The 13,802-nt window shown below is 41.7% G+C and overlaps 1 protein-coding gene across 1 annotated transcript in view; it reads right to left on the minus strand.

Moving 5' to 3' along the window:
* Positions 1-4,713: 4,713 nt before the first annotated feature.
* ppp1r37 (protein phosphatase 1, regulatory subunit 37) overlaps positions 4,714-13,802 on the minus strand; it is a 40,096-nt gene continuing 31,007 nt past the window's right edge. Inside the window, exons 7-13 of the mRNA XM_070906236.1 lie at positions 13,591-13,746; positions 13,007-13,119; positions 10,603-10,744; positions 10,334-10,500; positions 7,857-9,621; positions 7,665-7,750; positions 4,714-6,815 (exon numbers count right to left, since the gene is read on the minus strand). Coding sequence (XP_070762337.1) covers positions 7,674-7,750; positions 7,857-9,621; positions 10,334-10,500; positions 10,603-10,744; positions 13,007-13,119; positions 13,591-13,746 — 2,420 coding nt within the window. The 3' untranslated portion in view covers positions 4,714-6,815; positions 7,665-7,673. The remainder of the gene's footprint in view (positions 6,816-7,664; positions 7,751-7,856; positions 9,622-10,333; positions 10,501-10,602; positions 10,745-13,006; positions 13,120-13,590; positions 13,747-13,802) is intronic.

Consider the following 13,802-nt stretch of genomic DNA (forward strand, 5'->3'; position numbering starts at 1 on the left):
CATGACCCCACAGATGATGCTGCAGTCCCATCAGCCCCTGCTCTTGTGTGCCAGGGGTGCAGGGGTTTGTTGCAGTCCACTGGACTGCGAATCAACAGGCCAGATAGGGGCTGACACCACGGATAAATCCCTACTGTTCTACCAGCATGCCGGCACATTCCTGAGGCTCGGCTAAGCCCAAGGAAAGACCCAGCGAGGAAGCATTTGATCACTTGCCACTGTCCCCTAACAGAAAGAGGGGCCACAGACCTGGCAGCTTGGCTAAACCTTTATCTCTGGAGAATTTCATTAAAGCTGCTATGATTGGTTCTTTTGACAACCTGAAGGCAGTGGAACAATGTGAAATCACAACACTGACATATCATCACCCTATAAAGTTGTTCTGTCAAACATGTTAGCAAACACTTTCCTATTTACACATCCAAATGACATGGAGCAACATAGCATTTATTCGGAGTCGTGTTTTGGCAAACAAGTCCAATATTCGCTCTCCGTTGTAGCTCTGGTCTGGTCTCCATGAACACCTGATGGAAATATCTGGCTCTTTAGCTGCTAAATGCTTCTCTTTGTTCACCAGCTAATTGCTAACTTTTTCTGTCTGTTGTTTGGTGATGGGCAGTTAGCTGTACGGTGGGTACATCTGAAGGCTGGACATCTTATTTTCAAATATTTTGCAAAACAAATGGAAAATTGCATTTGAAGCTTCAATATCCCAATGAGCTACATATTTGTAGTTCATACTGTACATATGAAATAACGTACTGCCTTATTGTCATTCATTTGTTTTATATATTTTTGTATAATTCCGTCCTTACTGTTGTCTTTCTTGTGAGTTGTAGTGTAGTCTTGTCCCAAGAATTTCATTCACGTTCATCCAGTGTTCCTGTGCAGATGAAAAATAAATTCCTTTGAACCTTTGAACACAATGTAGTCTATAACCAGTTAATGTTTACTAAACAACATACTAGTCCAGTTTGACTCCCTGCTGAGAACAGTCATCAATCAGTATCAAATTAAGCTAAGCGTCTTCTTACCTTAGTCTAAGAAAATTAAACTGCCTCGCTGTCTGACGTCTGTGGATCGAACAAAACGTCTTCACAGAAAGAAAACTTCAATGGACTCTTCGCCCTGAGGTGCACAATCACATGTTGTTTTTCCAGCCATATGAGCAGTCATGAAAAACAGAAAACAGGAGGCCAACAGGACGTTAGGAAATATTTTATTTCAACCAGAATTTTGGAGTCTCAAGAACCCTTTATGGCTCAGCAGTGTCACATATATACTGTATAGATGTTTTGTGTGAGCTCGACTGCAGGATTGCACAATGTCCTTGAAACCAATTTAACAGCTCACAATAACCTTTGCTATAAAGAGAGAGGCTAGGACACTAAATTCTCACTTTAAATTACATTTGCATAGAAAGGGAGGGTTGTGGAGGGACAAGGCAAATATGCCCCAGCATTCATGTTTGTTTTAAACATCTTGAATACTAAATGAATGATGAGAGAAATGTATTAAAGAAAACTAAACAGTTACAAGGCATGGATCCTATATAGTGTTAAAAAAAATCTATTTTATATCTGTACAGTAAATATGAAGCTACCTCCAGCAGACAGTTAGCTTAGCTTAGCATGAAGACTGGAAACAGCTAGCCTAGCCCTGTCCAACGGTAAAAAAGTCTGCCTACCAGCGCCTCTAAAGATCGCTTCTTGTCTTGTTTGTTTAATGTGCCACAACTGAAAGGTGAAAACAACAGGTTGTAGTTTTACAGGGGGTTGTTGTCAACGTAAAGTTGCCAGGCAACCGGCCAGTCTTTATGCTAAGCTAAGCGGCTGCCGATAGTAGCTCCATATTTTATGTACAGCGATGAGAGTGGTATTAATCTTCTCATCAAACTCTCGGACACGATTGGAAAAATGGCCCAACATAATTCTGCCGCACAAAAAAAAGTGTTTTCCTGATTGTTCCTTTTTCTCTAGTTTTACTGTGTCCTATTAATTAACAATCTGAAAATCACTGGTTGAATTGCTCACAACTCACTGACATATTCAATGGGTAACAAGGTGTCCCGAGGCAATTAGATATTAAGGTTAGGAAAAGATCATGGTTTTGGTTAATTATTGAATAAGTTAAAAGTGACTTGTTGACTTTATTAACATTTAACCAAAACCACAGTCTTTTCCTAATCTTAACCAAAGTGCTCTTTTGCCTTCCTACAGTAGAAAACATATTACAATTGCATTTCCCATCAAATTGTATTTGACAAAACAAATTAGTAGTGTCTAAATATAGTTTCTGGGAGACAGGGAGTAGACATTGCTTCATTTTGAGGGGTCATAACACAAAAAGGTTGGTAACCAGTGATTTAGGTTACAGATAAAACATTGGCAATAGCTGCTTTAGTTAGAAAACCACAAAAGGACCCTGTGTTATATGTTAGAGACATTTGGCTCATTGGGGTCGTCTGTAAGTGTTGAAGAAAATCACATTTTAATAACTGTCTCACAACTCCCCTCCCTGTACTGGTGGAGTATTATCAGGCGGGAGTGGATTAGTGCAGTCTGGAATTTCAGTAACACATAGAGAGCAGAGCTCCCACCCTGTACTCGACCCCCGGCCTCCGCAACACACCCTCACTGCAGGAGACGTGAAACAACATGAAAGGGTGTGACGGATTTTCTTTTTGTTTTATTGGAATCATTTTTCACAGATAGAATTATCATTTTGTTAAGTCATCACAAAAAACAAAAAGCAAAGATTAGAGGAACTTCAACATAATTTGGGTAGCAGAAACATGTTTTTTCTGCTTCTCTTACCCGATTAATCTCCTCACGACCCCTCAGATTTAACTTGTGATCCTTTGTGAATATTTTACATGTAGTGTTTTAGCCATGCTAGCAGCGTGGCTCCATGGTAATGTTGGTTGGTCTGCCACTTTGGTCCAGATTGAAATATCTCAACAACTATCGGAGGGAATGAAATTCATGCTACCAAGATGATGAATCCTTTGGTGATCCCCTGACTTTTCCTCTAGCACAGTTGCTGTTTTTAGTGGAATATCTCAACAACTATTGGATGGATTGCCGTGAAATTTGTTTCAGTCATTCATGTCCCCCTAAGGATGAAAGTCAATAACTTGACTTATCATCTAGCGACTCCACTGGTTGCAAAAAGAATTCTGATTGTATAGAAGTCTATGAGAAAATAACTTATTTCTCACTTGATTGATTACCTCAGTAAACATTTTCCTAATGTGTTCATGGTCTCAGTCGCTAGTTTCAAGTCTTTTTCTATATGGCATCATGTTCTCAAATTATGGTCCCATTTAGAGTAAAATAGACGATAAAGCAGGGCATGCTTTAGGGCGTGGCTACGGTGTGAGGGAGATCGCTACCACGTCGACCTGTCAATCAGGATAGAGGCGTTGGGTTGTACTAAAAGACACTCTAAGGAGTCGTGCATAGTGTCTTCGGGTTCTCAGATCTCCAGCTCCACCCTCTCCTCCAAATATGGTCACTTCTGACCTGAGTCAAAAGGCTTTAAAGTGGAGGTAGAGGCATGCATCTACACAATTTCACTGAATCAAGAGCAGACATGAGTATAGATTGTACAATGGTCTTCCGACCGAGATTTGTTTCTATACAAAAATCGAACTTTGACCTTCAGTTTGATTGTCAGGTGTTACACATGGGTCTTAAAAGTGAGTCTTGAGTCAAGTCTCAATAATTTAAATTTGAGAACCCTGCAGAATATGGATAGGGACAGGCTGGGTACTCTTAAGTGACCTTGGGAACAGCATACATTTTGTTTAGTCAGAATTTAAAACAAGCTTATGTTTGGAGAGAGCGATCTGAAATGTATCAAAAGCAGACTGTAGATTTGCAATGGCCTGATTAAGAGAAGAGCCTTTGGCTTATAAAATATTATCATCAGCAAGGTTGTCTGTTGCCACTTTAAACCCACATTTAATGGATATGGTGTTACATTGTCAATGCACAGTATTTTAATCCTCATATGGCCTACCTCTGTAATCATACAACCATGTTGATGATCTTTCTCATCTCTACCATCCACCCCATATGATGTCAATTCCACATTACAGCAGTTTGAAAGAGCTGCTAGCATGACTGTAGACTCTTGGTCTTAATGTTATTCGTATAATCTTCAAAAAGGCCTGAAAGAGCTAAAATTATCACAAGAAACCAAAGCAAAGGTTACAGGAATGTGTGACAAATTACATCTAGGGATGCAGAAACATGTTCTGTTTTTCTATCCACTGGTTGGGAACAAGTGTCAGGCTTTGGTGTTTAGGTGTGAGGGGCAGTACGTTAGAGCCAAACATGCCTGATGTCGAACTATAACAAAATGATTGTCATTCAGCACTGACAGCCCCTCTATCACTCACTACAGTGGCTGTAAAAAGTATTCAAACCTCCCTGGACTTCATGTTTGACAACACTGAATCACAACAGATGTGTTTTTTCTTCTTCTTACTAATCTACAGAAGGTGAAAATAAAAACCTTTTTTGGGGATTGTTTTCATAGTGATAAAGTGACATATTGACTGGTCTGTAATCAAATTAAACATTTTCATAGAGGTTTCAAAGGTCACACATCTGAAAAAGCTGTGACTTATTTATGCATTCATCTGCAGAGTTCAGACATTTTCAAGTCCCTAACTGAGTGATTTCATTGAAACATTCAGTCACATAATTAGTCATTACATGCATTTATTTGAGAGGAACAAATTTTGCCATACATATCTTTGTGATTACCAGCACATTTCAATTAAGTTAACAAATTATTATTAAAAATTTCTAAAAATTAAAGCATAACAAACAGTGGGGGCAAACTATCCGTTGGGTGGAGATGAGCAGGAGGGTTGAATGCTGCTCCTTTTATGAAGAAAAAAAAACAAACAAACAACACACCTGCCTGCGTCTGCTTCAGGGAAAAATTCAAAGCAGGGTAAACCAGCTCTCTTTACGAACATACATGAAGGTGACATCTCATGTTAAGTTTTCCTGCCTTGCTCTGGAAAATTCAGGACAGGAGTTGGATTTGAACAGAGACATCAGCGCTTGCAGCGTGTTGTATACGATGCTGTTTAGACGGTGATATCCTTTAGTTGTCTCCGCTGTAGGAAAACACAACCACCAGCGCCCCCTTGTGGTCACAGCTTCATCCAGCAGAGTAGTGTTAAACCAACAATAAGGACTTTTGATGAGAACTATTATGTTTGCTGCTTCCCTGTGTTTGCTTTCATTACTGCACCCCGACTGCTACCATAGTCAACCATTCAATCATATTTACCTTTCCTTTCAAGACAGATTACACCCCCCCCCCAAAAAAACAAAACTAAATATTTGCTCTAGTTTGAATCTGAAATATACATCAAAAAATGGGGTTAATCTTTAAAAGCAATCCCCAAATGGAAAAGAAAAGATAAAATGAGGAGGGGGGTGAAAAAGAAAAGGGGGGAGAAATAAATCAGAAAAGGCTCATATAGCTATAAAATAAATACAAAATAACTGATTTCTCAAAGCAGCTGAACGAAAAAACAAAGACTGAAACTGAAGAGGTGAGTTTGAAGGCAACATGAATGATGAGCTGGAGAGGTGAGATGGCACAAAGCACCAGTGGAAGACTGAGGGAGGGACAGGAGGTAGGAGCGGGGAGATGATGACAAAGACCGAACTGCTTTTCTTGAAAGAGTTTAACACAACAATGGCCGGTCGAACAAAGCAATGATGGTGTCTGAAGTTGTATTTGTAAATAACTCAACCAAAAGCAGACATCTTGCTTTCCGACATTTGCAGAAGTTCTGGGTTTTTCAACTGGGAGCAAATTTACGATTCGTTTTTTTTGTTGTTGTTGTAGCGGAGGCAGGCGGGAGACAGTCGCAGCTCCTCCTCATCAGATCTGAGGGGGGACGCTGATTCCTGAGGGGCCAAAGTGAGCAGAGGATGAGAAAACAGACGAGGGGGAGGTCACTTTGGCAGAGGTCCCTTAGAGTTTTTTCTTTTTTTCCCAAAGGGGGGAGAATGGTCGGGAGAGGGGACATGGACATAAAACATTGACATTTAAACAGACACGTAATCATCCTCAGCTTCCTTGGATATAAAAGCCTTTGACAGCGACCTACTTCCACCTCTACATCAAGTGCTTAAAGCCAGCAGGTCTGCTCAGTAGGGTCCACCATCGTTATTTTGTCTTCCGACTGTGCCATCAACCCAACTTTTTCACCGTTATGTCTTTGTGTGTGTGTGTGTTGTGACAAAAACTTGAATTGCTAGTTATTTCCCAAACTACTTTGGAAATCTACACAAGACAGAAAGTAGGGCTGTGAGAAAGATCTGTGTTCTGTCTTTGGTTAGTGTTTTATCCTCCCTCCATTGTCCCCTATCTGTCTTCGTTCTCACTCACAGGCGGCTGCTTGTTTGTAAAGATTGCAGATTGACAAAATGTAGTGATAACAGGGTGATTTTATTTCTCTCTCCCACCCTCTTCCTCATACTCAATGTGCATATGTATGTGTGATTCAGTGGTTGATGTAGTATGGATGTAGAGGATTCCTTATTTGTCACAGCAAAGCTCGAGAAGTTGTGTGTCCTCTTTGTGTCTTTCCATAATTTGCTTGTTTTTTTTTTTTATTGTACAGAGCTTTGACTGTAACACCGGGTCTTCTGTCCTTTATGGAAAAGTCGTGTTCGTGGTAAAGTCAAAGAAACGACAAAAAACATTGTAGGGCAACCAGTCATGTAGCAGAGTCAGACAAACTATCTGAGTGCTGTTTTCTCCTGTCCTCATAGTCTCTGTGGAAGCAGAAGAGAGGACATAAATTAGTCCTGAATGTAGCAGAGAACATTAGTAAAACTCAATAACAGCAAACCTATTTATCCATGATTGATAAGCCATATATGACTCATGGTTGACCATCAGTGAAAAGCCACTTTGGGTGACGTTTTAAAGTCAACTGACATACAACACTCACCTTTCTAGATTTATCTCCATCTTCTTGAAGGTAAAACCCATTTTGCAGCACGTTTTGTCATTAAAATGCCACCTTGGCTGTGCAAATACATGCAAAACTCTTTCATTTAATTCTGAGGATACTACCAGCCTTATACCTCAGCTACACTGGCTGAGTGGCCCAAGCAACATGTCAGCAGAGACGCAGCAGCAGCAGTCCTCCGTCAGTGTCTACATTAGATGTGTTCAGTGCTGTGCAAGTACAAGTATTTTGGCAATGCTCACAGGCCAATATAAAAATCACTGTAGCGCATTCAAATTAGCAGAAAAGAGACGTAAAAAAAAAAAAAGGCTGACCAGACGGGTTCTAAACTACTGGAGATAAAACCAAAAGTGAGCGCAGCTGCAATGTTGTTAATAACCACTCATTGCACAGAAAAACTACATCAAGTATGGAAGGTCAACATTGAACAGGAAGTCTGTCGAAGTGTTGTAATGAGGTTTTATTTGATGGAGTTTTATATTCAGACCTACTTGTTCAGCATGAAGTCACCAATAGAGACAAAGTGATTTTGAAGAAGTTAATTCTGCAAGTCCTTGTTTCATGGAAACTTTGCTGTATGTCAACAGTATGACGATGAATCTGTCTACTTGTGATTTTCCATTGCACATACATAAAGATAAACGTTTACCTCACAGCCTCATGGTGCTTCTCTCCCCGTCTCCAAACTGGCTTCTAGTAGCAGCTCCTCCAGGTCCTGTCCACAGCTGACACTCACTACACAAGTGACACATGACACACATTACCAAACAGGATTTTCACACCCAAAACCAACTGCACATGTGACTTTATTATTCATAGATCAGCGATTACAGTGACTCACCGTGCTCCATCACACAGCTGCCGGGCTTGGGGCTTTCAGCGTCGAGAAGATGGAGGGAGAACTCGGGCTTCAGGCCGTTGGGCAGAGCTGAACCGACTACCTCGTCCTCCGGAGCCTCGGCAAAGCACTCGTCCTCGTCTGCAGAGCTCTCATCAGGCGAATCCTCCGCTTCGACTTGGGAGACAGACGCAGTTGAAGCAGGTTCTGGACTCTTTGAGGCTTCTGCTGCTGGAGGATTTGACTGCTGAGCTCCACCGTGAGTGACAGACGGTGCTTGTTGATCAGTCTGGACAGAAAGAACAGGCTCTACTTCCTGTTCATCTGCCTGTGTTTGCTGCTTTGGACATGGTTCCTCTTGGTTTGGCTGGCTGTCCTCTTCCTCTGTAAAATTGGGTTTTTCATTTTCTGACAAGTTGGCTTGTGCTTCCTGCTTCTCCTGCAGTTGGAGTGGCTCCTCTTCTTCTTCTTCTTCTTCTTCCTCCTCTGTTTGGTTCAGTGACTGGGTCTCCTCTGATGCAGATGCTAGGTCATTCTGCAGCTGTTGAAGATCAGATGTTGACGGCTTCTGCTGCATTTCTGCTGCAGGGATACTAGTATTGGTTTGATCCAGTTCATCTAACTGTTTACACTCTCCTTCTGTGCTATCAGGGGACATCACATGTCCCTCATCTTCTATAAGACCTTCCTCCTCCTCTCCTTCCACACAAGTTGGCTGATGTTGTGGGCTCTCAGTGCTCTCCATGACCTCCTCAGTGAGCTGAAATGCTACAGCCTGTACTGATGAGGAGTCTGAAGGCAGGGCTGGTGCTTGTTGACTTGGATCTGTATCTTCTGGGTCTAAAGTGCTAGCTGTGATATCTTCTGTGGGTTGACTTGTAGACTGTGGCTCTAATGTGTGGGCCTGTGTAGTATTGGGTGCAGACTCTGAGTGTGCTACAGGACTCTCTGTCAGTTTACAGTCTGTTGAAGGAGCAGATGAGCTCTCCTTCACGTCCTCCTGTTGTGTTTGTGTGGGTGTTGGAGATGAGGGCGGCTGCGTCTGCTGTGTCGTGAGCGTGTTCACGTCTAGAGGCTTCTTTGAGGCCTCTTTAGTCTGGTTTGGAGCTGCTGGTGCGTTCATCTGGAGTTGTAGCTGCTGCTGCTCAGGGGGGCTCTCCACTCGCGTTACCATGAAGATCTTATGACCCCTCCCTGGACTAGAGACAGATATACAGCGACCGGGAGATGGAGGGGTGCCGGGCGGAGCTGTGGATTCTGTGACGGTGATGCCGGAAATGACACTCGGCCCGCCAGCAGGTGAGGCGGACGGGGAAGAGGACGTACGTGAGGCACTGAGGAGGGGCTGTGCCACCCCTGTCTGGGTTTGAGGAGCAGTCTGGTTTAAGTGAGTGGAGGAGTTTGATGTGGAAGAGGACTTCGTTACCACCTCCTCTTCCTCATCCTCAGTGTCTGAGTCCGACTCCAAGATCATTTGAGGAACGCTTGTCTCAGAGCCCGCTCCTGACTGGCTGCTTGTCTGTCCTTCATTTCCTGTTGTTTCGCCTTCTTCCACTTCCTCTTTCCCCTCTTTGTTCCCTTTCTCCTCCGCTGGTGGTTCCTCCTCTTCCTCCCTGGTTCCGTCCTCTGTGGCGATTTCAGCCATGGATGCCGACTGCCTCATCTTCTGCTCTGTTTCCTCCTTCTCCTTAGCCAGGATGAAGTTCCTCTTGCAGCCATTCTGGATTTCAGCCAGCAGGGCGCGCTGGGTCTCAATGAAGCTCTTCACCTGAGAGACAAAAAAATATGTCTAAAACATGCAACAAGAATACCAGAATATACACAACTAAATCAAAGCAATGCCTGCAATCGCCTTTGAGCCAGTACCTTCCTTCAGTCTGCTGTTTTAGTCAGGAATATTATCTTCCTTTCAAAACACTATCTTCTTTAAAAAGCTATGGCTGGGGGCGCCCTGGTGGCCCATCTCTCTCTCCCCTCATTTCCTGCCATCTCTCCACTGTCATCTAATAAAAGGCATAAAATTCTATATTGAAGTTATTTTCAACAGATCCAATGAAAAGACCAAAACCAGAGTTGCATTAGTCCATCTCTCAAAACTTTCTGACTTCTCTACCCTGTCTGTAGCCCATGTGTTCCTACTGAACACATAAAGACATAAATCTTCAGTGAAGACATAAATCTTCAGTAGGAAAAACGGGTCATAGATATATACTTTCATTTTTTGGGGGATTCATTTCAACAGCTGATTTGGTACTCTATTGAGTATTTACAGCAGCAGGACAGTGTATTTGAGAGCAGTGTGGTGCACTGATGTGTTCATTCATTGTTGGTTTTAGTATTTTTAATGGGATTTGTTGACAATAAGACAAATACATGCCAACAAACGCTTATGCAGACGCCCAATAGGATAAATGTCCACGTCTGTTTTGGACTATATTCTACCCAATACCACCTTCCCCATGCCTCGTCCCCATGCTCACAGTTTCTTTCTTGGGCTCCCGGTCAAGGTCGAGACGCAGCAGAGAGTTGTTGACTTTCAGGGCGAGCGACAGGGCCATCAGTCCACCTGTCTTGATCTCGTTCTCTCGAAGGTCGAGACGCAGCAGTCTGGGGCTCTCAGCAATGAATTCAGCCACAGCCACAGCTCCTAAAGCACACATGACAGGAAGAAACAGGAGTCAAAACATGCAAGGCTGCAAAAAATCCTCCACAAAAACTGAAGCAGAGGCACACGGGCAGTAATTCCCACCTTCGCAGGACAGTTTGGTAGAAGCGAGGCCCAGTCTGAGTACAGAGCGGTTGCCAATGAGTCCGTCTTTCAGCTTGTGGACCCCTTCGTTACCCACCGAGTTATGGCCGAGGTTCAGAGTCTCCAGACTCTGGGTACATGGCTGAGGGAGGGACAGGAACAACAGAGGAGAAAGAAGAAGGGGAAACTTGAAAATGTTTTAGGAATCGGATGATTAACTAAGATTATGCTAAAATAAAGTGTAAAATGTTCACAATGTGTTTCATAGTGTTTATGAAAACTGCGTTTTATGATATGAGCCAATAATTTCCTGTAAAATATTTCATGTATATTTTATCTTTCTAACAACTACAGTATGTGTGTATGTAGTAGATTTTATATATAAATTCTGTATTTGGGATTTTTCTGGTGCGTCTGTTTCTTAACTGTAGAGAGTTTTGACATTACTGGGAGTCACAATAGATTTCCTTTCAGGACACAGTTTACTACTTAATGAGCTGATTAATCCCTCAAGTATCCTTCCTGTTAGTTACCGCTAATATGTTGACTCCCTATTTAAACTTCCCAGTGAGTGCCAGAGCTGTGCACAGCTGTGCCACTAAGTAAGAAATCTCTATTAATGTTGTCAGTGCATTGTCTTTTTCCTCCTTTTTCTCCCAATGAATCAGCAACCAGGACAGTCATGGGATGTTCTTTATCAGTATCAATGTGGGTTTTAGGCCATTTTTGAGTGTCCTGCAACATCTCACAAGTCTCAGTAAAAAACACCATGAGACTGACTTCTTGGAAGAGCTTAAAAACGTATTTCATAACCTAAAACCATGATGTGTTTCTAAAAATAAGATGACTGTTGTGTCATAACGCACAATTTATAGATCTCAGATTTAATACTTTTTGTTTAGTAACATCTTTAAAGCTCTGCCTGATCTGATCAATAGTCCTGATGATTATTTTGACATCCATTTTAATGATAAGAAACAGAAATTAAATTATCTTACATTACAGAAATACCTTTTTTTCTTAGCTACTGCTTCATGCATGAGATGCATTAGATGAACTATACAGACACATGTATGTAATAACAGCTGTATGTTACAGTTATATATTCTATAAACAGAAAAGCACATTTTGTTGATAAATCTTCACTTAATCACAATACTGTACTTTATTTTGAAAACAATAATACAATTAAAATGAAATATGCAGCTACATTCTGTGTAAAACTTAAGAGTTTTTGTAGCTGTTACATTCAGCTAAATTAATGTCATTTCATACAACAGTAACGATAAAAGAAACATGCTGCAGTTGCCACATTATAGTCATGTTTTTTAGGCCATGTTTGTAAAATTATCTGTGGTTCTATGAATATGACAAACCCGTAGCAAAACATTTGAACATTACAGCAGGAAAAAAAGTTTATCTTACTCTGACAAGACTGAGGCTGTAATGACTCAGCAGTGTCTACATTTAAACACTGTAGCACTAAAACAACAGTGAGTGTGAATATAGTGATGCTATCACTCAACAACAGACACGAGACCGATGACTTTAGTAATGGATTATCTACGCCAAGCTGCTGTGAAATCAAACCCAGATGAACTGAGAGAAACGGTGCGGCACAAAGACGAGTCCCGAGCTGACATCTGTTCACTGAGCGAGATACGACGGCACAAAATGTCCAGTGTACTTACGAGGAGCTTACGTGGAAATGTCCGGTCATATCAGATGTCAACAACACCTATCTACACAGCACATTAATCTCTCACCCACACACCTGTCACTCTCAAGTTTACATAAGGAAATCAGGTAGTGGGTTCTCTAGTGAAATGCAAATATGAGTCATCTGACAATGACACAGTAAAGGCAAAGTTCTTAATCTTTGACAAACTAAACTGACACCAGGTGTAGGAGACACTCTGCTACAGTAATAAAATGCGTAAATTTGGACGTGAGCTGAGGTCCAGCTGCCAAGCACAAACGGATATGAGGAGAAAAGAGGTATAACAAACAGCAGAGCTCTATTTTCTGATAGTCAAGTCAAGTCAATTTTATTTATATAGCCCAATATCACATATTTGCCTCAGGCTTTAGAATATGTACAGCCTCTGTCCTTAGACCCTCGATTCAGATGAGGAAAAACTCCCCAAAAACAAACCTTTTTAACAGGGAAAAATGGAAGAAACTTCAGGAAGAGCAACAGAGGAGGGATCCCTCTCCCAGCACGGACAGACATGTAGTAGATGTCATAGACCAACATAATAAAATCAAATAATGAGGAGAAAATTGAATTCTCCTTGCCTGAGCCGTTATACACACAGCCAGTGTTTTCCTCATAAAACCTCTGATAAGTGTGTGTGCAGACTGGCCTTATTGTTTGTGTGTGTGTGTGTGTGTGTGTGTGTACCAGTGCAGCAGCGAGGTAGCCCATGCCGTTGTGTGTGAGCTGGTTGTTCCATAGCACCAAAGTGACGAGGCCTTTCCTCTGCTCCTTTAGTCCTTCACACACATAGGCCAGACCTGCGATGACAAACAGAGACAGACACCAACACAGACAGAGTTAGTACATCTGTATTTAACTTATTGAAATTGAACCTAATTTGAGGGTCTGTTTGCATCGTCTTGTATTTTTTTCTTCACTTTGTATTACAGAAACCATTTTCCAAGCTGTCCTTGTAGCAAGAGGACCTCATTTACTGTAAACTGTAGCCCATATGCAGACTATTTAATGTATCTTTGCTCAATATGTGCATTGCTTATATTCTATTATGTGGCTTTCACAGCTTTATTTTGTATTACTTTTGCTGCAATGTCCTAATTTCCCCACAAGAATCAATAAACTCTCATCTTATCAGAGTCTGTGAAAAGGTATTAAAGGTTTACACACAATGAACAAATCTTTTAACAGAACAGTTCCACCTTGAGAAAACATACAAGATGATAAAACAATTATACTACTTTATGTGTTTGTGCTCTATCACTGCTGTGTACCAGAGTCTAGGATGTGGTTGTTGCGCAGGTCCAGGATCTGAATGTTGTAGTTGAACTTGAGTAAGTTTCCAAGTTGGGCTGAGTCCTGCAGGCCATTGAGCTTGTTGTCTGCCAGGTACAACTCCCGCAGGTTCATGTTCATCTTCAGAGCCGTAGCTGTTCAGAAAAATAAATGATAAAGGAAGGTGAAGGAAGAAGAACTAAATGTCAGG

The sequence above is a fragment of the Enoplosus armatus genome, chromosome 5 (genome assembly GCF_043641665.1).
Source record: "Enoplosus armatus isolate fEnoArm2 chromosome 5, fEnoArm2.hap1, whole genome shotgun sequence".
NCBI classification, from domain to species: Eukaryota; Metazoa; Chordata; class Actinopteri; order Centrarchiformes; family Enoplosidae; genus Enoplosus; species Enoplosus armatus.